This window comes from Bombyx mori, chromosome 4 (genome assembly GCF_030269925.1).
Source record: "Bombyx mori chromosome 4, ASM3026992v2".
Classification (NCBI taxonomy): Eukaryota; Metazoa; Arthropoda; class Insecta; order Lepidoptera; family Bombycidae; genus Bombyx; species Bombyx mori.
This window is the reverse complement of record NC_085110.1, coordinates 714617-738211: the sequence shown is the minus strand read 5'-3', so window position 1 is coordinate 738211 and position 23595 is coordinate 714617. Positions and strand designations below refer to the sequence as shown.

The 23595-nt window shown below is 38.8% G+C and overlaps 2 protein-coding genes across 4 annotated transcripts in view; one reads left to right on the top strand and one right to left on the bottom strand.

Moving 5' to 3' along the window:
* LOC101745917 (uncharacterized) overlaps positions 1-683 on the bottom strand; it is a 76591-nt gene extending 75908 nt beyond the window's left edge. For both annotated transcript variants that reach the window (XM_038010602.2, XM_038010603.2), the window contains exon 1: positions 524-683. In XM_038010602.2, the coding sequence (XP_037866530.1) occupies positions 524-605 (82 nt within the window). In that variant the 5' untranslated portion in view covers positions 606-683. The remainder of the gene's footprint in view (positions 1-523) is intronic.
* Positions 684-11578: 10895 nt separating this feature from the next.
* Positions 11579-22882, top strand: LOC101744902 (uncharacterized). 2 transcript variants are annotated; one of them, XM_021349993.3, is made up of 3 exons: positions 11579-12263; positions 16675-16865; positions 20016-22882. In XM_021349993.3, exons 1-2 carry the CDS (start codon positions 11628-11630, stop codon positions 16858-16860), a joined length of 822 nt encoding a protein of 273 aa, XP_021205668.1. In that variant the 5' UTR covers positions 11579-11627; the 3' UTR covers positions 16861-16865; positions 20016-22882. The 2 variants fall into 2 exon arrangements, with proteins under 2 accessions (XP_021205668.1, XP_021205669.1); XM_021349994.3 differs by lacking the exon at positions 16675-16865.
* The last annotated feature ends 713 nt before the right edge of the window (positions 22883-23595 follow it).

Below are 23595 nucleotides of genomic sequence, written 5' to 3'. Positions count from 1 at the left end.
TTCCGTCAATATATATTCAGGATTTGAATGTGTTGCTTTTTTCGTTAGCGATAACGCAAAAGAAAGTCTATGGGAAGGCATGGTAGACATAAAGTGAAGAAGACGAAGAAGGGAAGAAGTGGAACAGAAGGGTAGATAGAGTAATAGTAAACGGTGTTTGTGGCGCGCGTCGGCCCGGGAAACGTTCGGACGCTATTGTCTCCGTGACCTACATCCGGATTTAATAAACCGCCCCTACCCACGGCTCTAGCAGAGAATTTGTGCCCGCCATTTCAATAGATTTTATAACTTATAATTCATAAAACACAACACAAAATTTTATTAAATTTCAATGAGTTAAGTAATTGTAAAACAGAATTTCGGTACAAAACGTTCATTACAGCACAGATCGCGAAGATTTTCTTTCATTAATCTTCTGAACTCGAGAATTATCTGGGGCACGTCGATTTGGGCGATAGCCACTGAATGGCCGCATTCGATTTTCGTACAAAGCTATCTATAGAGTTAGTTCAAAAATACTTACAGAACTTGCTTTTCTCGGCAAAAGTGTAGTTAACGGCGTAGAATATCGCTAGAAGGAGAGCTAGCGGTTCGCGTGCCCTCATGGCGGGGCCGCGGGCTCGCAGGGGCGCGACGCGGCGCGCACTGAGTCTCCAAGCCACGCTATCGACCTACCCACACCGCGCAGGCGCACAAACCCGGCGTACTACTCAGACCACGCTACACAACCATTCCTGCCAGAATATATTTTAAATTACCCGAAATAAAATTACGTTAATGAGACGTCCTTATTCAAATGAAAAGAGCCTTAAACAATAGACAAGCTACTGGGCACTAGTCCCGAGTTTTCCATTATCTTCGATCGATAGTTACGATTGTCAATAACATGGTCAGCTAAGTGACTCTCGGAGACGAGAATGGGCTTAGAATGCACTCTTCAACCATCCTATTAGGAATATACATTTCCTTCATGAGCTTCTGAACGTGTACACATAGTGGATTATATTTTACTAAAGTAAGGCATAATAAAGAGCTCTACTATGTATAATATTATAAAAAATAAATACATTACAATTTGTAAAGAATATTCTAGAATTTTCCGAAGCTTTCAACCCAGAAGGTGCGGCGTCCCGCGGGCTAGATTCTCTCCAATGACTCATTCGTTGAGTGAATGAAACTCCCTCGACACAGACAACAGCAATTTGGCACAAAACAGCGGAACCAAATTATAACAGCTTTCCTATACATAATTAAATTATATAAACTTTCAGCATTGTAGGTGCTAAAACACGTGGTGAAACATGAATTTCGAGCTTTGATCGCATTAGAATAAGTACAATCCTACCTTTCCAACCAGAACGCATGTTTACCCGGAACTAAATCCAAACAGGATAAATACGTACTCAACAATAAATGTTCACGATTAACTTCCATGGTGAAGGAATAGCATCGTGTAATAAAAATCAAGCCCGCAAAATTATAAGTTGTGTAATTACTGGTCGTAGGATCTCTTGTGAGTCCGCGCGGGTAGGTACCTCCACTATGCCTATTTCTGCCGTAAAGCAGTAGTGCGTTTTGGTTTGAAAGGTGGGGCAGGCGTTGTAACTATACTGAGACCTTAGAACTGATATCTCAAGGTGGGTGGCGCATTTTCGTCGTAGATGTCTATGGGCTCCGATAACCACTTAACACCAGATGCGCTGTAAGCTCGTCCACCCCTCTAAGCAATAAATAAAAAATAGCACCTAGTCGTGCTGTCGGCCTACCTTATCACCAATAAGTCTTTGAGGTCACGCGGACTCAAGTGTACGAACATTCCCTTGCTTATGAACCAACTGGAGGGCCTCTTCAGATCTACAAGAAGTTTGAAGCCATCTTGAAATCAAGAGCTCTTTGAAGTAACGTCAAGATACCTGGGCTTTATGTCAAAAAAATTCCTTGTAAAATGTATTATCGTGACGACATAGTAATGGCGTTTTGATTTATTATTAATTTAGCTAGTTTGACTTTGAGAATATATATGTAATACATATAAACCATTGTGCTTACTATCCTTATTGATTGCATGAGCTTAATAAAATGCAAATTGACCAACTGGAACGAGAACGCTTGTGATAAATTATAAAGATGCGCAAATTCTCGTTTTTTCTTAACATACATTGTATAAAATATGATAGCTGGTCGGGGTTCACGCTCTACCTAATGATATGACTATTAGTGACAATTGCGTGATTTATATACCCGACATCCACCTGCCTTGGCGACACAGTGGTAATTAGTCAGTAGTTTTTTTGCTGGTGGTAGGACCTCTTGTGAGTTCGCGCGGATAGGTACCACCACTCGGCCTATTTCTACCGTGAAGTAGTAATGCGTTTCGGTTTGAACGGTGGGGCAGCCGTTGTAACTATACTGAGACCCTTAGAACTTATATCTCAAGGTGGGTGGCGCATTTACGTTGTAGATGTCTATGAGCTCCAGTAACCACTTAACACCAGGTGGGCTGTGAGCTCGTCCACCCATCTAAACAATAAAAAAGAAAAAGAAAAAAAAGAAAAAAAAAATTGTACGTATTAGTCACCTTATCGGCTTTAATCTTGCATATATTGTGTTAATTTTATGGTTTCAGTATATCGATTCCAATTAACGTGTCTAATACTGTATAAAACATGTTGTCATGGATTATATTCATAATTTAAGACACAAAATGTTACCCACTTCACGACACTTGTTTATTTGCGCCTGTTTATATGCCAGAAAAGTGTGAAAGTAGCCCCGGTAATTAACAAATTAAAGAGCGGACGGTTAGGGTGGTATGAACATGTTATGAGAGAGAGAGGAGTGAATATTGAAATGGCGGCGGATAGAAGAGAATAGAGTAGAAAAATTCGCTATCCCGACCCCACCTAGTGGGATAGGGTGGAAAAAAAGAAGAAGTTTATATGCCAGTAAATATTAAATAATACATACTGTTACGCACTGGGGTTCGGGATAAAAAAATTTATACCGAAGTACAAATTAAAACTGTATGAACACTTAGAACACTCACAAAACACTTTAAAATTCTCAATTCACTTCCTCGGCTTCGCTCCAGGTGATCCGTTCGCTGTTTCGCTTCGAATAGTTCCGATTACTAACTGACTGCGTGCCATCTCTGCAACGCTTTTATAGTCGATACGACATCTCTAGAACTGTCAAGACAATTCCTTACAAGTCGAGCACTTTTTATGCGTGCTTCCGCTATCTGACAATAGATGGCGTTGTACTTCTCGAGCGTTCTAGATGTTACTAGATCCTTTGATATTCGTTTCGGCTGTTCGGCGATAGATGCCGTTACTCTTACCAGTATAACAATACTAATAGATTACTGAACTGACTCGGTAGTACTGTAATTAGCGCCCCTGACTGGTGCGTTGAGGGTCGTGCGTTCGTTTCCCACATCGGGAAAACATTCGTGTAATGAAGAGGTTTGTTTGGTTTTTGTCCTTTTTTTATTGCCCTTGTAGACAGACGAGCTAACGGCCCACCCGTTGGTGAGTGGTTACCGTCGCCAAAGGAATTAAGCAATGCCAGGGGCAGAGACAAGGAGTCTACCGTTAAGCACTCTCTACAAGCCACGCTTAAAGAAGGACATGCGATAACGCGCCGGAAACACTGTGGAGGGGAGCTCATTCCAGAGCCAGATGGTACGTGGCAAAAGAGATCTCTCGTAATGCACTGTGGATGAACGCAGTGGCTCCAGGTAGTATAGATGAACTCTTCTCTACAGGCGGTGCGATGGTAAAAATGAGATGATGGTATCATTTCAAACAATTCCTCAGAGAACTAGAACTCTGAGTGCGTATCATCTATATTATTATATAAAATTTAAACGTATGTATATAAGTATGTATGTCAGTCTCTGATACCCCTAATACAGGGAATCCTAATTTGGGACTGGATAACTGTGCATAATTTATTCCCAGTTTTTTTTGTTTTTTATTACCATTAAAGTTATTTGACGAAATCTTTAAATTAATATTTCTAATTCAATCATCGTATCTTAATTATTTTCCTAGTTCCACACTACCGTGCAACTACTGTAAAAAGATATGATAACAAATTCTTGAACTATTTAAATATTCACATCATTTTTACAAATATTTAATCACATAAATGTCAGTGGCAGGTGTCCGCTGCTGAACTGGCCAATGACTTTCGGTGTTAGTAGAAGTGGGCGTTATTTTCAACAATCGCCAAACTTGCAGTTTATCAAGCTTTGGCTTGTCTGGTACTATACATAAATCATAATAAATTGAGATCAAAAATTATTCATCTCTAGCAAAAATAATAGGAAATTAAAGCACAAAATTGTATCTTTCTTTTAAAATTTGGTTCCAGTTGCAAAGATGCTTACTTTGCAACAGACTTTGCAAGAGATACACATTAATGTCATAAACTTTTACATGTTTCACCCATTACGATCAAGCTACCTATTGACATTAAAACTTTTACCATTTATTACAGAGCTTATTAGCTCTTGTCTAGATGTAAAATAACACGCCTAAACAAATAAGTAACAAGACAAAAATTATGTTAAATAAAAAACAATAAATAATTTAACACACCTATTAACTAATTAACTGATCGATCATGATTAAGTCAGCAAAAAATTAAAAAAGCATAAAACATGAAGATAAAAAACTGAGTAGTCCAGGATCAGCAGAGGTCTCGAATACCGCCCAGCCCACGGTTCAGAGCTGCTCCAAGGTACCCCAGACCACCGCTGATATTAATAAGCCGACGAAATTTACAACTACTACAAGATTTATCAGTATTCATACCGTTATCAGTTTATCAGTGATAATTTGACTGTTATGACAACTCGCTCTGTGATAATTTATCGTTTTTTAATTGTCATTTTCATGTAAGTAAAACAAAATGCCATTACCCCGTGTCTCGCGTTAGCGATTTTGCTAAACTAACTAACGTGAAGATGTTGAGGGGCTTAGATGTGGCCTGCAAAATTATTTCTATCTGAAATCAAAGCCATGCGATGACCAATTAATTGTGTGGAAACATGTCGAAAGAAAATCCCATGTTCGTGTAGCGATACAGACTCGATTTTTTTAAATACGACAAATTCAGACCGAATCAGTGTCCGGACAAACATTGAATGTAATACTTTCCCATACGCGGAAGAACACTACCAAAAAAATTCCCAAATTCCCAAATTCCCAAAAAATACCTCATATGAATTAGTTTCTATCCTTTAGGAAGTGACTAAATCCCTAAATGCATCTGCTTATTGCATTCGTTCTAAAAATACCATGTTTGACCAACATTAATGCTCCACGCACGCAAGCGAAGTTCAATCCTTTTTTTTATCTAAAACTAGAGTGTTCACGAATAGTACATTTAATTTTCAAAATATAATTTATGCCACTTACCGTTCGATTACAAAACTTCTTTCTCCTTATCGGCTTTTTAGATGCGCCATGGTATTCCTTTTGTTGTCGAGGTTTAAGTCGTAACAGTAGACAGGATGTACCTGTGACATAGTCGGTGATGACGATGTAGAACGCTCACGATTACGACGCAGGCTCTTATTATTGGCAATAAAAACGAAATTAACTGCTTAACTTAGGTCTCCTTCCTAGATTTAAAGAGTGATCAACTTGATATTTACTTAGTTCCCAATGAGCTTACTTAAGCTTTTTTTTATTGCTTAGATGGGTGGACGAGCTCACAGCCCACCTGGTGTTAAGTGGGTACTGGAGCCCATAGACATCTACAACGTAAATGCGCCACCCACCTTGAGATATAAGTTCTAAGGTCTCAGTATATTTAAATATATAGTTAAATATGGCTGCCTCAACCTTCAAACCGAAACGCATTACTGCTTCACGGCAGAAATAGGCGGGGTGGTGGTACCTACCCGTGCGGAGCCACAAGAGGTCCTACCACCAGTACCAACTGTGCTCTAAGTCTAACAATGCTTTAAGTGACAGCTACGTCACTTCTTCTCACAATGGAAAATAAAAACAATATTCAGCTTTGCCTATTAAATATAACAATACATCTCAAACAAAATTTTGGTAAGTGTTTAGTCGTTGTCTCCGCTTTGTGCACGGAGGTATTAGCTCCTCCTTTGTAAGAGGGGCCTTTAGCCCGCACACATCAAAGACACGAACATAAATACAAAGCAAATAGGAGAACGTATCATAGCGTACATAACAACCCCCGGAGCTATTAGTTGTCGAGCGATGGCTGTTCTTGGTGAGTTTTAAAATATAAAACTTTTTGTTTTCCAAAAATTTCTAACGTATTTGCAAGTAATACAAAGTTCCAAATAATTATTCAGACGAATAACAATTCTGCTTAGGTTTATCGTAATCAGACGTATCGCCGTTATAACAAAGCAATTGGATCTTTAACCTAATAGCTGAATGTATACGGCGCCATGACGGCAAGTTCATATTCCAAAGACACGCTTCTTCTTTTTAGACTGCTCATAGGTGGCATTGTATTGACTGCGATCATTCTACTATGCACTTAGTGACTATGACTATAATACAAAAGAGATTAAGTACGACTGCCATCCAGAGCCAACTGACCAGATACTTGGAGAGGGATAGTGAGAGAAAGAGAAAGAGTATTATTTATTGTACACCAAAAAAATAAACAATGCCAAACGTTACATACTTAGATACATCTCTTTCAAAGATATTTAGTATTGACTAAGAGTGTTCTCGTAATTGTATCTTTCAGGTACACAGCAGGTAAAATATTGTCCTAGCTAGGGCAGTTAAATACGGAAAACTGAAAAATATTATTAAAGTATTAGTTCTTCTTCCTATTCGTACACTCTTGACAGAGTGGTCGTGGTCATGCATCAGTCGGATCCTGCGATTCCGATGCTCTCGCGATGCGACGCCATGTGGCACGATGTTTCGCAGAGTGAGAGCAATCATTTATGTTGGAGTGAGTCACAGATTTTATGAGGTCGGTCCATCGTGTTGGAGATCGTCCGCGAGATCTTTTGCCCTCGACTTTCCCTTGCAACACCAACCGCTCAATGGAGTACTGTCACTGTATATGTCACTTTATTAAAGACATAAGTGACATGTTAACTTTAATTTTGAATTCCTTTCAACAAACTATGTTAACAACTGCGATAGTCGTGCGTCGACGATTGCACACATGTAATACGCGCAGTGAATTGTTTCAATTAACGCGACCGCCAACCCAAAAAGCAATTTCTATTACAACACGCTGGATACGCAACATTTCGTCGGAAATTAAACGTTCCGGTTCGATTCTGACTAAACATCGAACAATCAGTAGAGCGTCTATTTATTTAATATACAATTATTATTTTTATTCACTATTTGTCACTACAAACTATATCAGTGGTCCTATAGGTGAGGGGCTCAATCTGCTCATAGTGATGCCATTATACAGTACCGAATTTTTGACGTGACAACGTCTTATAATTCGATGGAGCCGGCTGCACGCACGAAAAAACATGACTCATGCGGCGTTACCTCGCTCTGAGGCGTTCCATTTAAGGCTTGAAGTGCAAGCGAGAGCGCGCAAACAGCGACAAAGAGGCACATTGTAAAAAAAAATTGACATAATTGTATGTATGCGTACAAATAAATGTAACTTGATCAATTCAATAGTGATTTCCATTTACCTCCTTCTCTATATTCATACAAAATATCTACAAACAAATAAAATTAAAATTTTCTTTTGAAAAATGAAACCATTCCATCAGTATTTTCTTATGACGTTGTCACGTTCAACTATCGTCAGTAAACCGACTTTACAGATAACCGATTTTTTTTATTGCTTAGATAGGTGAACCAGCTCACAGCCCACCTGGTGTTAAGTAGTTACTGGAGCCCATAGACATCTACAACGTAAATACGCCACCCACCTTGAGATATAAGTTCTAAGGTCTCAAGTATAGTTACAACGGCTGCCCCACCCTTTAAGCCGAAACGTATTGCTGCTTCACCTACCTACCTACCCGTGCGGACTCACAAGAGGTCCTTCTACCAGTAATAGACAAACATGCTTATTTTTTCTTTTTAACTAGTAAACATTGTGGTACGAATTTGTTTAAGAATAATTTACTCAATATATTCTTAGCACGATTTTTAGTTTTAATGAGTTCCAGGTACTTCATGATCATGATCTCAGATAAAGCGAAGACTACGGGTAGGATGTCAGGAGCAGACAAATGTATCTACCCTCTTTCTAATTCGATTTTGAGTACTAACGTACAAACTCGACTAAACCCCCACAATCCACACTTACGGTATAGAAAGTGTTTTCAGGACACTTTGAGAACGCATTACATTTTACTAAAAAGAATACTAATTAACCACCACTCTGGGACTGATTACAATTGCTTTTCGTAATTATTGGTGCGTATATTAGGATTTTCTTTTGCTGCTTCAATTCTTATTTCGCACCTGACTGATACAGCTACTGGTAATATAGAAAAACCAATGTAAATGAGGTAATTGATCGTAATACTTATACAAGATTTACCAGGATTTTAAAACTTTAAAGTGTTCAAAATGTCAGAAAAAATATAATGAAAATAAAAATCGTGCTATTGAATTTATTTAATCTAGGCCACCTCATCTACATCTAGATCTAATCTACCTCAAGCCATCCAAGTTCGTACGAATAACATAGGACATTACCCAAGTGGCAGAGTGGCACACCTAACTGACCGACTTGAGTATCGATTGTGGTATTATCTATACCTAACACATTCCAACACAGCTCGACTGCAATCAGTGTGGTCATATTATTACAAAATTACATTGAGATTAAGCTCACTGATTTTATTTTGTTGAAGAGTATTAAACGATAAGCAGTGGCTTGGCTCTCCCCCTGGCATTGCTGACGTCCATGAGTTACGGTAACCACTGATCACCAGGTGGGCCGTGTGCTCGTCTTCCAACACGAGCAATAAAAAAAAATTTGTTCGCCGGGACTAAGTACATAACAATGTGAAATTGGCCCCTCAGCTTAAGACCTTAGGTCAAGCAGAGCTACGTCACTACTGTTCCACCTTTTGAAACCTGGAATCATGGTAGCAGCATAGCAGAAATAAGCAAGATTATGGCACATATCCTACAAGCTCACAACATATTATATACAACACACCTACCATAGTGTCATCTACCATACCTACCATATCAGCTGTCTATGTTATCGGTATGTCTATTATCAAGTCTTTTGAACACGGTCTAATTATGTTATCTTTACCATTAAATATCTTAATCCTGTTCGCTACCAAGCCACGAATTATAAGTTAACCCACTGCGTACTGTTACACTGTTGCCAATACTGTGTGTTTTGTTTCACTTCATTAAATACATACATATTGATATTTCTACGGGTAGTTTAGGCCTGCACGGATAAATACCGGTATCTTTCATATTCCTGCTCTGAATCTGCCATTCGTTCGGGCTTGAAGTAGTAACAGTAGCAGAAGCAGTAACATAATTCCATTTGAGACTTTAACCCGAGGTTTCAAGGTGTATGACGTCATCTATATTGAGTTTTCAATGGAATCTGGTAACCATTTAACGCTAGAAGGAATTTGAGACGTAAATCCATGAATCTAGTCTAATACATAGTGTATAAGAGGAAGTTCAGAAACTGTATATTTTATTTAGGAAGATGAAGATGGATATATGTCATTTTAACTGTGAGACGCAGAGGAAAGGATAAGTGAGATCAGTCCTTATTTAGGTCGTCACCTTGAGACTAGAGGTAGAATGTATTCCTCACACCTATATTAGTTCCCTATCCACTGTGACATATCGTTATTTAAGCGAGATGTTAAAAAGAGTACTCTATAATAAGTAATAATAATAACTGGGAACAAATCACCCACGGCCATTCGGCCCCAAATTAGGATTCCCTGTGTTACGGGTACCAGACAAAAACATTTCAACCCACTGAGTTTCTCGCTGGATCTTCTCAGCGGGTCGCGATTCCGATCCGATGGTTGATCTGCTAAGCGCTACTCTTGCTAAGGCTAGTGTTAGCAAATTCTCTCAGGATGAGCCCGTGAGCTCATCTAACCGTCCTGACGTAGCTGAAATAGCTTCACGGGCTACTAGCGAAAGCGTAAGAAAAGAAACTGACATTTTACTCTTATACGTTTAAATAATTTAATACTTAAATAGAAAATGAACAGATTAAGATGACTTTGGAATCCAGCATCAATGTCGCTATCCACTGCGCGGAGCACAGGAGTGAATCGAGGAACATAGTCCTTACAAAAGTGCTCAGTAAAGGTCACGACCCTCAGAACTGAGGAATACGACGCACGGAGGAGGAGAAAATGAACAAAGAGAAAAGAAACCTGGTCATCACACGAATGTTAGCCCGATGCGGGAATCAAACCCATAACCCTCGGCGTAACAGTCCGAGCCGCTAACTACTTCATCACCGAGTAACTCTAGGCAGGGAAAAAAAATCGTTCGCAGCAGCTTGGCCGGGCTGATGCGACTTACTTCAAAGGCAATGAACAAATTACTTTATCGCAATATACAATATTTTTTTAATATCTAAGAATCCCGAGCTAACTCCAAGACCGGCGGAGCAGTGGGTTCATTACCCGTCCATTTTAAAAACAGATTCGATATAAATCATTCATTTTACACTTGTTTGTAGAGTGATACGCAGTACTCGCAATAGTAAAATTACTGCGTTAGATCACGAACGATCGGTATTTTAAATTTACAACAACAAAATCCCATCTTTAATTCGCGTACACAGGATAACGGTCTCTATGTCGAGCTTAAAGTGTCTATCTTTGTGGATTTAAAATCGGCACATGTACCTTTTTGTCATGAACACCATTCGCTGCTGCGTGCAGTGAAACGTATCCCAACGTTCTAGAAAACTCAGTCATTCCTCAGTGAGTATTCGCTGGTATGAGAGAATTAAAACATATAGTTTTGCTGTTTAATAACATTAACAAGAGATAGCTATATATTTCCAAGTTATCTAGGCATCCCCGCATTTTTCTTTAATTAAATTAAAATGTTTTGCAATAGTTGTTGGTATTTTAGCTTAAGGTTTGTCGAAGAGATCGGTGATCGGAGGTCCTGTGGAGTTGGTGCCACCATTTCACGGTTCTGCCCTGCAGCAGTCGCATTCCGGTTTGAAGGGCAGAATTGTCGTTATTCCACTATACAAGAGAATTCAACCAAATTTCTCATGCCGGGTGGTGACATACAGGTTGTGCAGTTGATGACTTGCGCATACCACTTAATGTCAGAGAGACCATGAGTCGATCACCCCACCACTCGCAACGAAGCATGGTCGAATTCCACAATTAAAAAATTAAGAATGCTTTCAACATAATTACTAGATAGTTAATTACTTTCAAAGCAATTAGTTATACTTATTCTATTAATTATATTACATAATCAAGCAGTATTTTTGTAATCACATGTCATTATATTATCTTCTCTAATTATTGATTACATAGTAAATTAAATTTTAATGTTTGTGTTGTGATAATTATTCCCGATCTCCTCTTACGTGAGTAGCGTCGAGCAGTATCGGGGCGCAGTCGCCAGTCGGCCGCGAGACCGCGCGCGCGCACCATGGCCTCCCCCGACCCCCCGCTGCCCACCCACTATATTCAGATCCTGGAGCCCGCCCAGGAACCGACGGGCACTCTTCGCGACCGCCTCAACCAATTAAGTGCATGTGAAATTAATACTAAAGTGACTTACGACGTGTGCTCGGTGTTGTCCCCGCCAAGGAATAAGATCCTGGAGCTTCTACGTCCTGAAGACCCGGGTCGGGATGCGCTAGAGGCCATCGTGAGACCCATACCCCGGCGCGGCCTCACCCGGCCTCTGGATGAAGACACGAAACGGTTCCTGCATAGAGCACTGCAACCGCCCAGCACTTATAGACCGGAGACTACGAAACAAGAGCCTAAAGTTGAAACGAAAACTTGCGATTCGAACGCTGAACGATCTCTCGCCGAAGAACTGAGAGAAGCAGAAGAAGATGTAGGTAAAGAACGGAAACACTGGTTACGCGACTTCAGGAAACGCGGTGAAAGTTTCCGTGGAGCCGCAGAAAGAGAACAAATGGGAAAGTTGGCTTTGTCAGTGGAAGATGATGAAGAGGAAGACGGGCTGTCTGCTGCCGCTAGGAAAATCGACGCATTATTGGCTGAGTCGCGAGAGCTGCACGAGGAACTGGCGGGGATCCATGAAGACCTGCAGGTGCTGGCCAGGCGCGTGGCACGCCGCGACGCGCTGTGATGCGTTGGTACCGTTGCTCGGACACACGCTTCGGGATCACCGCTTTAATATTTCTTACTCCTAGCACTTCCACTAGTAAAGTAATGCACTATAAACACACTAAACAACACATGAAACATTTCGAATTTTGAGAGCCGATGATTCCGGGATAAACCGGTAGAAAGCAACGCCAGATCCACAGCAATATCTCTACTGACTTATCATAAAATACTCTTCGAAACATTTCTTCTCAACAATCAAACTTAAAATAATGATGTAACATCTCAGTTATCAATGCACATAAATCTTATCTTTTGTTCAAATAACGAAAAAATCTCTCTTCGTTATGATCATAAATTAGCTTGATTGTATTTTTAATAATGGGTTCAACTTAATACTATTACTGGAAATAATTTTCACTATTTCTTATTATAATACGTTCAAGATGAGGAGTACAGGAGTGGATAGAGCTGTTCCCAGCAGTGGGCGTCTATCGGCTGATAATTAGAGTATTGTTCGCGATGTGATCGAACCAACCATATCCCCTGACAACTCAAAATTTAGCTTCCCTTTATTCATTACTTTTCAAATTCTGTTTGAATTGATTGAAATAGAGTAAAAAAAACAACTATTTCCAAATTCTTGTTAATTTTATGATAACACAAAGACTCACTATATACATACCTAATTAACTAAAAAAAACAAAATCGATTGGCTAACATTGGAAAAAATGATAGTTAACTTAATAAAGTGCTTAAAAATTGAATCTTAACAAAAGATATACACACGTAATTCTAATTATAAGTTAAACCATTTTATTAAAAAGAGAGATTTTCAGAAAAGTAATGCATTATATGTAAAAATGTGAACTTTCTAGAACGCACGCCATATCGTGTAACGCCTCTTTAATTCTATTGGAGTTCATTAACGTATTTAAATGTCACATATTTATTTCAAATTGATAATTATTTTTATACCTAGAGCAATTCAATCATAAAACATTATCCACCTATGAAATAGACCAGTTTTTTATTAACTGGTAAATCGAATTCAGTGCGTTTTTTTTTATTGCCCTTTTAGGCAGACGAGCATACGGCCCACCTGATGGTGAGTGGTTACCGTCGCCCATGGACTTCAGCAATGCCAGGGGCAAGCCGCTGCCTACCGCTTAATACTCTCCACAAGCCTCGTTTGAAGAAGGACATGTCATAGCGCTCCGGAAACACCGTGGAGGGGAGCTCATTCCATATTCAGATGGTACGTGGCAAAAAAGAGCTCTGGAACGCACTGTGGATGACCGCAGTGGCTCCAGGTAGTATGGATGAACTCTACTCCGGTGGCGGGCGGTGCGATGGTAAAAACGAGATGCCGGTATCATCTCAAACAATTCCTCAGAGCATTCCCCATGGACCATACGGTACAAAATACAGAGGGAACCGAAGTCTCTCCGCAGACCCAGAGGTTCCAAAAATAGCGTAGCTGATGTTAAATAGTTAAAGGAGCCCATAGACATCACGACGTAAACCCACTCGCGCAGCGTGACTCGGTCATTGTTGTGTGCCAATAAATAACGCTAAACGCCTACACTGCAGAAACAATCATAACTTTGGTACCTAACCTTACGCCCTACCACTGGTAACAAAATTGGCTCACGAGTACTCATTTTCAATAATCTATGAACTCAATTGTAGTTCCTTTAGAAAGTATTTGCCTACTATTAATTCAGTCGAAAAAAAATTAAGTTCATAATATTATCAACTTCTAATCGATAATGACAATATAATTATTTGAATACTAAATTAATGCGCTCGTTACAGTATTCGTTATCTCGTTGATAACAAAGGTCGTTAAACGCAAACAAACAACAATGCAATCGTCTTTGGCGACGCACTTTATGGCACGAGGAGAATTTGTCTCATTTTCATTAAAGGAATTCCAGACTGAAGAGATATTACGTATGATCGCTAGTGCGCAAGATTAACCCAGTGACGTGACGTATACCTATATATATATATTTTGCCATTCTTCTACAATTTTTTTTATTGTTTAGATGTGTGGACGAGGTCACAGCCCACCTGGTGTTATGTAGTTACTGGAGCCCATAGACATCTACAACGTAAATGCGCCACCATCTTGAGATATAAGTTCTAAGGTCTCAAGTATAGCTACAACGGCTGCCCCACCCTGCAAACCGAAACGCATTACTGCTTCACGGCAGAAATAGGCAGGGTGGTGGTACCTACCCGTGCGGACTCACAAGAGGACCAACCACCAGTAATTACGCAAATTATAATTTTGCGTGTTTGATTTTTATTACTTACACGATGTTATTCCTTCACCGTGGAAGTCAATCGTGAGCATTGGTTGAATACGTATTTCATTAGAAAAATTGGTACCCGCCTCACATTCGAACACCGCTGCATCGCTCAACACGAATGCACCGGACGTCTTATCCTTTAGGCCACGACGACCTGTGTGCTTAGTGCGAAGTTTTTAACGTTCTCGATAGCGTAAAAGTTAACTCAAATTTATATGCAGTTGGAACAGCGCCCCTAGCGGCAAACGTAGGAAAACGTTCCAACTCCATACAAATTTGAGTTAACTTTTACGCTATCGAGAACGTTAAAAAACTCGCAGTAAGTACACTGGTGTCTTCGTGTGGTAGGCGCATTCAAATTGCAAGCACTCGTGTCGAACTCGTGTCCTCGCCAAACAGTAATCATGACAAAACTTTGTTTGACGAGTGTACCCGTTCCTTTGTGAATGGTTCGCTGACACTGTCAGTACTTGTTACTGTGGAGCTGGTAAAGCCTCCGAGATGAAAGTGATCCACCCATCCCAAACAAATACTGACAATAACAATGACACAAACAAACCTACATATAAATATATAAATTATAATATTATCAGTTTCTTTTCAGGCAGAGCACTGATGGTGTTTTCGCTCAATAGACCAACGGTAGCTTTAATAAAATAAATATTTTTTGAAATACTCGTTAACGCAATTCAGATTTTACTAAATCTCTCATGGCTCGGTGGATTGACGGTCTGAATGCTATTATTGGGATCTTGTAACATATATTCAAACATATCTTGACAATGCCATTAGCGTGATTCAGGCTTCTGTCAAATATCTCGTCTTCTATGATAACTACCCGCTACACACATTATCTTGGACGAGTCATACCGCCCCCCTTCTCCCTCCACTGTTTCTGGTACATTAGATAATATTATTCAAAACTTTCACTTGCACACCGCACTGTATATAATGCACTAGTTAACACGATTTCAAGGTAATTAGACTTGGTATTTATTGGTTTTACGTAAACAATACTAGTTTCCTATATATAGATTAGTGGCGCATTGTTTAATGAGTAACACGGAATAACTGAATCATAGACAACGGACTGAAGATGAGTTTGTTTGTTTAAAGTTGATGATGTGTGGACATAACGCATATTCATATGTCCGAATTTCGTGAAAATATGCATCCGTCCAAAAATGTGTAATAACTCAACAGCACCAAGTTAGCATTCTTTAAATTCTCTAGATTTCTACGTGTTGTATGTATGTAGGTAATTATAACACACTATTGAGACAAGAAACGATGCTACTGGTGGTAGGACTTGTGAGTCCGCGCGGATAGGTACCACCGCCCTGCCTATTTCAGCCGTGAAGCAGTAATACGTTTCGGTTTGAAGGGTAAGGCAGCCGTTGTAACTATACTGAGACTTTAGAACTTGTATCTCAAGGTGGGTGGCGCGTCTACGTTGTAGATGTCTATGGGCTCCAGTAATCACTTAACACCAGGTGGGCTGTGAGCTCGTCCACCCATCTAAGCAATAAAAACAAAAACAAAATACTACTGCGACCAAATAAAGTAAAACCGGATTTTAAATATGCATTAACCCTTCGACTGCCGTGTAGGTCACCGGTGCCCTACCCGGCGCACTGAAGTAATTATGTCGATTTCTATTACTAAGCTTCTGGATTGCCTAATTTTGCCTTCTTTTGAATTATAGAATTTTGAAGTGAAACTTCTTTAGAATCGTTTTGATTTCAAACTCGATGAAACGAAAAAATAAGTCCATAGAGACACAAACACATAAATGTATAGGATGCAGCCGGCGAGAGAATGAGACAACACACAATAGACGTTCTCGGTCTCCTCTTTATGCGAATCTTCGTAGCATCCCCACTATCGTCTACTAAACATTGTCCATATGTATGCTCCTGTGTAGTGGGATACTCAGTATATCTATATCTTATTTATAAGTTTCACTTCTACTGTGTGTGACTTGCACACACACACACACTTTTTATTTTTACTCCGGCCTTATATCTCATGTGATTTGCAAGAGGTTCTGTTGCAATAACCAGTGTTACCTCACAGGTGCAATCAGCGCGTGCGTGCCGCTGCGTGGCGGCTGCCCGCGCCTTGAACGACGAGTCCAGAGCTCTACGGTACCTGGACGATGTGGTCGCACTGCTCAAGGGTGATGTAGCCACGACCTTGAGAACCAGAGCCTGGCCCTTCGCTATAGGCAGGAGACAGCCTGATCGGAATTATATTATTTAATCAATGTTAGTGGCTAATGTAAGCTTATTTTGTAAAGACTGCCAAGAGGTAAGTCGCGAGTATTTACTGGAGCAGACCAGGTGGTGGTGGTGATACTCAGGTGGGACGTGAGCTCGCCCATCTACCCAAGCAATAAAAGACTTGATGTTTGATGCTATTACTCGGTGGATTCTACATACTCATGAAGAAATCATTCCATTACTACTTTTCAAACGTTAAGTTCTCAACGGTTTGATTCGCATTCTTGTTCAGATTCCAGCCAAGCACCATCACGATAGGCCGACATATAAATTAAACTCCCTAGGAAATACAGACAGAAAGTCGGATGGTGGAAAAGAAATGTTTGAAATTGCCTCCCATTACATAATAATTTCGTTTCGATTTGGCATCGATTAATTCGACGTGAGGGCGATTTCTATTGTTAAATTAAAAAGTAAATAAACCATTTTTTTCCACTTACCATTTGGCTCTGGAATGAAATCCACTACACAGTGTTTGTAGTTTATAGATAGACTCTTTGAACGAGCTTCAAAGAGTCATCGGCGGAAGATAGAAGCTTCAATGTACTCCGGGTATTGTCAATGTCTATGACCCATAATTAAAATTCACCATCAGGCTAGTCATTTGCTGGGCACCTTTGAAGACAGAGTTTGATTCCTTCATCATAGTATACCTCAGGCTAGCTCATATTGAGCTCTAAATATGTCTTACTCGAGGTATCTCAACGCCCCACACGTCAAAGGATACTACGTCTCAAAATTCCTAAAATAAACAATGCTAAGATATTTCGTAAATGGATGTACATTTTTGCAAATACATTGTACCTATCCTCCTAATCCTCTCTTCGAATATCCAAATACATCCCTGTAAGCTGTATACAATGCTTGTGACACGACCAGGAACCCTGTAATTACAAGATATAATAATATTTATTTTCTATAAGATAACCCCTAATTAATTTAATGTGTTAATTAAGTGCCTGTCTGTTTTTCCAAGAAGTATTTTAAAGGATTAAAAAAAACAAAACTTTGGCAGCACAGCCCCGCTTTTTTCTATTAACGAATTCTTCGCTAAATTTAGAAGTTAGCAACAGCCACGAATCCTGTAGTTATTACACTTAAATCCAACACTCATTTTTTTTAAAGCTAATCATAAAATTCAAACATCTTCAACACGTAACCTAAAATTAAACTTTTTTAACAACCGTACACGCTCGCTACCAATAAATAATAACACAGACAAAAAATTAAGACAATTTAAATTTAATTACAGTTTGAAAAACAATGTGTTGCAAATCGAAATGAAAACAGATCGCTTCGCGTCCGATTATTAATGTGTCCAATTGAATTTACTAAATTATCTACTCCAATTCCGGGTCCGTATAAAAATCTTTTTAAGCTATTGCATAGCTTTTATCGCGGGCCTTGAGCGCGGCGACCGAATCATGAAATTCCGTAACGAAAAAAACCTAACACCCCTCACTCCGCCTACCATGTAGCTCGCGTTCAACACATTCACACGTTGCGCTTGTGTAGTGTTTGTGAATAAGCGCGTGGCGTGACGTCACACTGCATGCGCATCATGAAAAGTCTGCCCATATCTCTCTCTCGCGCGGTCTAGCTTATGAGTGTGAAGGGGACAGTTAATGTTCTGCTTTTATTAATGTTTAATTTAGCGTGGTCTTGTTTTATTATTGTTTTAATATTAAATTAACATTGTCTAATTATTATTGCATAAGTTGATAAAAAATGCTATGCAATAGCTTTACCGCGGCAGTTCCCGAGTGCCACACGTTTTTTTTTTTCTGTTTTACTTTAATGCGACGTAAATAATGAACAATATTTAATGTGCCTTTTACAAGCGTTTGAAATGTACACCCGATCCGATGGTACACTGGACTTGAAACTTGCAACTAGATATGAACAATTCACAATAGTAAATACTTTAGTAACATAGAATACTTAGTAGTCGAATGGAAGACAGAGAATAAGGATATGTAGAAATACTGATATGTAGAACTTCTTTACTGGTGGTAGGACGTCTTGTGAGCCCGCACGGATAGGTACCACCGCCCTGGCTATTTCTGCCGTGAAGCAGTAATGCGTTTCGTTTTGAAGGATGAGGCAGCCGTTGTAACTATACTTAGAACTTATATCTATCAAGGTAGGTAGCGCATTTACGTTGTAGACGTGTATGGGCTCCAGTAACCACTTAACGCCAGGTGGGCTGTGAGCTCGTCAAAAAGCTCAAGTCAAGAGATAGAAAAAAAAAAGAGTTTTCTCATTATGTGGCGGTGGTAGTTTGCATTACGTTATTTGGAAAACCTTTCCACGGAAGGAACAGAAGGAGTACAAAGTAGTTTTTGTGATTTAAATTTCTGAAGGCTTAAGACTCATTGATGAGTTAGCCCTCACCCCAACGTGAAGGCTTCCTCCACTGCCTGGAATAATTTAGCTAGTAACTGAAATACAACCATTGTTTTCTACGTGAATGCGTTGGATGTGAGGCACATTGTGGAGTCAGCACGTGTGCGTGCTTCCCTTCTGGTTAAACATCCAACGATATACAACAGAAATTGAAACTTCAATGCCGAGTTGCAGGGTAGGAGCGACAATAGTGTTGTCCTATCTATACTAATATTATAAAGCTGAAGAGTTTGTTTGTTTGAACGCGCTAAACTCAGAAACTACTGATGCGATTTGTAAAATTATTTCAGTGTTAGATAGGCCATTTATCGAGGAAGGCTATATAACATCACGCTAAGACCAATGCAGGTGGAGCACCAATAAAGAATGTTTAAAAATCGGATTTTTTTCCCTTTTGAGAGCTTCCACTGCGTGCACTGCGGAAACGGTTAAAGTTTCGCTAAAGTAATGTATGGGAGAATTGTTCCCCTTTAAAAGATCTAGAAAAAGGTTCACGACAGCATGTCTATAGGTTGGCTCACTATAACGTTTTTTATGCTAACCAAATTTGTTCTAAAATAAAGCATTATTTGTGAACTATTCCACGCGGACGAAGTCGCGGGCAAAAGCTAGTTTATAAATAAAAAGGTGTCTCTATTTTTTAAACCTTCTGTAGTCGTGTACACTTCATATCATGCACTTTAGCTGTACCAAATATTAAGTAATTGTAACAAAACTATTTGATTCCAGGTCGTGCTGACACCTCATTAGCTGGCCGGTAACGTCGAGAAAACATTCAAGTCAACACACCAACATTATACTACAGTATAACATGGCCTTTTGACTATACACGATGTCATATAAATTTTATAGCATAGTTAACACTTAGAACCAATGTGCTTAGTGCGAGTGCGAGTTTTTTAACTTCTCGATCACGTAAAAGTTAACTCAAATTTGTATGGAATTGGAACAGCGCCCCTAGCGGCAAACGTAAAAAACTCGCACTAACCGATCAAGGGATAATGTTTTAGCATTGAACGGGTTTTGAACTTATTATTGAAGCACGGTGGATCTGGTAGCCGCATGTGAGTTCAAATGCCAATAACATTTAGAGGATACGCACAGTGACGGTCGCGTTCATGGAAAGATTCATTATCATCTCTTATAGATAACGTTTGTTCGTTCAAAGCCTACACTAAGGCTTAAGAGGATTTCATAGAAAGGCATAAATGATCACCATTTTTTTCCCCAACACCAAAGTGGTAATCGTCTTCCACACTTCCACCTCACACCACAAAGACAACAGGATATAGGTCTGCGCGGGTAAGTACCACCACCCTGCCTATTTTTGCCGTGAAGCAGTAATGCGTTTCGGTTTGAAGGGTGGGGCAACCGTTGTAGCTATACTGAGTCCTTAGAACTCATATCTCAAGGTGGGTGGCGCATTTACGTCGTAGATGTCTATGGGCTCCAGTAGCCACTTAACACCAGGTGGGCTGTGAGCTCGTCCACCCATCTATAGCAATAAAAAAATCAACCTATTTGTGCCGCGAATCGAATCTTCCTTCAAAACTTTTGATTTGGACTCGATGGATTAACAGCCTCAGCTTCAGGTGTTAAATGGTTATGGTATATCGTATATCGAGACCCACTTTGAAACATGAGGTCAAAGTCTCAACTGTATTTAATAACGGCTATTCCGCTGTATTGATGAGGATGGTGAAAAAGAAACCACGCATGACAGTTATTTTTAATCCTCTTTTGTAATTACTTGTACTAGAGGTCCCGCAGTAGTCGAAATTCGACTATAATTAATAAACTTGGAATTGTAAGTTTGTACACTATTATGATTGTATTTTATACTTCTATAATCACAAATTTCGCCAAGACTACACTATAAAAAATATTAACAATGACAAACAATATTTAATCTATTCTCAATTTGACAACAGACGTCAAGAACAAAAGTTTGACAATAAATAGTATGCATGCGTGTGTGCGTCAAATACATGGTATGTAGTGTGTGTTATGTTTTCTTTATTGATTTAATGTATCTTTTATGCATTCTTTTAAAAAAATAATAGCATTGTGCACTTCTTCTCTATATTCTCTATAATTGTGGAAAATTTCATACTCCTCCGTCCGAGCAATTTTCGTAAAAAGGGATACAAAGTTTTTGCTTCACGTATTAATATATAGATAATGTAACCTTCAATGTGCTTTCCGCGTGTCATCTATACAGCACTCATGTGCTATAGATATAGCTTTGGTAGAACTGATTCAATGAATACTGTAAAATATAAATATTGTATACGCTATTCTTATTTGTAATTTCTTGAAACGGATCTCTCAGAATCTTGAAGGTTAGTGATTGTTTTAAGTACGTGTTAAAGGGGATGGCCCATTTTCGGCCCAAAGCGGACAATAGATTATAGAAAAAATACTTAGTGCATTAATTTTGTCATAAATAAATATGAATTTACTTTCTTGCAAATAAGCGCCACTATAGTTTACAATAAGTAGTTTAAAAAAAGTAACTCTATTGAAAAAACAAGGATTTTTATTTTTGCGGGAAAAATATTGCCAGCTTCAAATCCTTTTACGTATGAAGTAAATATTTTGAATATATAAATAAAACATATAAATAAATTATTTTAAGTATTATCATTAATCAAACGATTTTAATGGATTTTATGCACATAAAATAACATCGAAGACATACCCATTGGACTTTAACTTGTAACTATACTTGAGACCTTAGAACTTATATCTCAAGGTGGGTGGCGCATTTACGTTGTAGATGTATGTGGGCTCGAGTAACCACTTAGCAACACCAGGGTGGCTGTGAGCTCGCCCACCCATCTAAGCAATAAAAAAAACTTTACTAGTATTGTTATTTAAATATGTACAACTAAAACAAAAACATAAAAAATAATGTGTACTCGTAAAAAAAAGATTAAGATATAAATCAATTATCGGTTATTTAAAAAAATAATCGATATATGAATTTCATGTAATTATTTTTCTTTATACTGACAACACTGAATTTAATTTGACTGACTGACACTTCGCTTGCTGCTTGTGGTGTTGTGCTTGCGTACAAAATGGATGTGTTTTGATTTTTCTTCGATTTATTTTACTTTTATCAATAACGTTTCATACTACGACTAAAAAATATTGTGTGAATTGTGGTTTTACCCTGACCGAGATTTAAAACCGTGTATATGCTCTCCTTTGCTATTTTTAGATGATACTAATTGTGTATGAAGATGAAGAAAATATAGATATTTAAAGAATTAAGTGTGTTTTTATACCCTATTGGATAAAAATAAATTAGGAACATCTTAAACATTAAGAAAAGAAAAGTTCTTGAAGTATCTCACAATCCGACACTTATTTATATAGAAAATTAACCTCAAAACGAGTTTATATTTTTATTATATTTTTTATAATAGTGGCGTCAATTTCAATATATTTTTTAGCAATCCAATACATTTAAGAATTTGAATCAGTACATTTTTATAGTAATATTTGATGTCCATCTTGGGCCTAGCACACTATGGAGAGTGGGCAATCCCCTTTATATTTTAAGTTTCAATAAAAGTTTTATAAACATATTATGTGGTTTTTTTATTGCCCTTCTAGGCATACGAGCATACGGCCCACCTGATGGTTAGTGGTTACCGTCGCCCATGGACTTTAGCAATGCCAGGGGCAGAGCCAAGTCGCGGCCTACCGCGTTTCCCTGTTATTGTTTATTGCGTTTCAAAAACTTGCTAATCGATTCACAAGTTATTTAGTGTTAAGCGCCGTACTCCATAGACACCCACTCTAACACCAGCACCACCACCACCACCCAAGAGCGGATCCAGCTTTGGTGCCAGGAGGGGGTCACATAGTCATGGTCAAGTCAAGAACTTATAATTTAATTTTGATAACAATAGATACAAGTAAAAAGTAGGTATTTTATTATAAGCACATTAAAGGTATAAGCACATTGAAGGTATAAAGAAATTTTAGTTTTTTAACTTAGAACTATGTTATGATATGTTAAAGTTTAGTCGTTCCGATTCCGATTGAGGTTAGGATTCAATTTGAGGTTAGGCCTAGCCAGACGTTACGTAGTCGACAAGCGCGCGCGAGTGTAGCGCGGTAAAATTCAAATTTTTGATGCGTTCGTTCCCAAACATTTGCCATCATGCAAAGTTATTATATTATATTAAATTAATTAAGGAGCAATATAAGGAGCAACAATATACCTAGTCTTGCCATAAATACTGAGACAAAGGAAAAAAAAAATTCTATTGCAAATAACATTTATTACTTTTAC

Excerpts from the sequence above, each read along its gene's own strand:
- LOC101744902 (XM_021349993.3), top strand. The coding sequence starts at position 11,628 with ATGGCCTCCCCCGACCCCCCGCTGCCCACCCACTATATTCAGATCCTG. Across the intron at positions 12,264-16,674 it reads GGATCCATGAAGACCTGCAG|GTGCAATCAGCGCGTGCGTG; the intron begins GTGCTGGCCAGG and ends GTTACCTCACAG.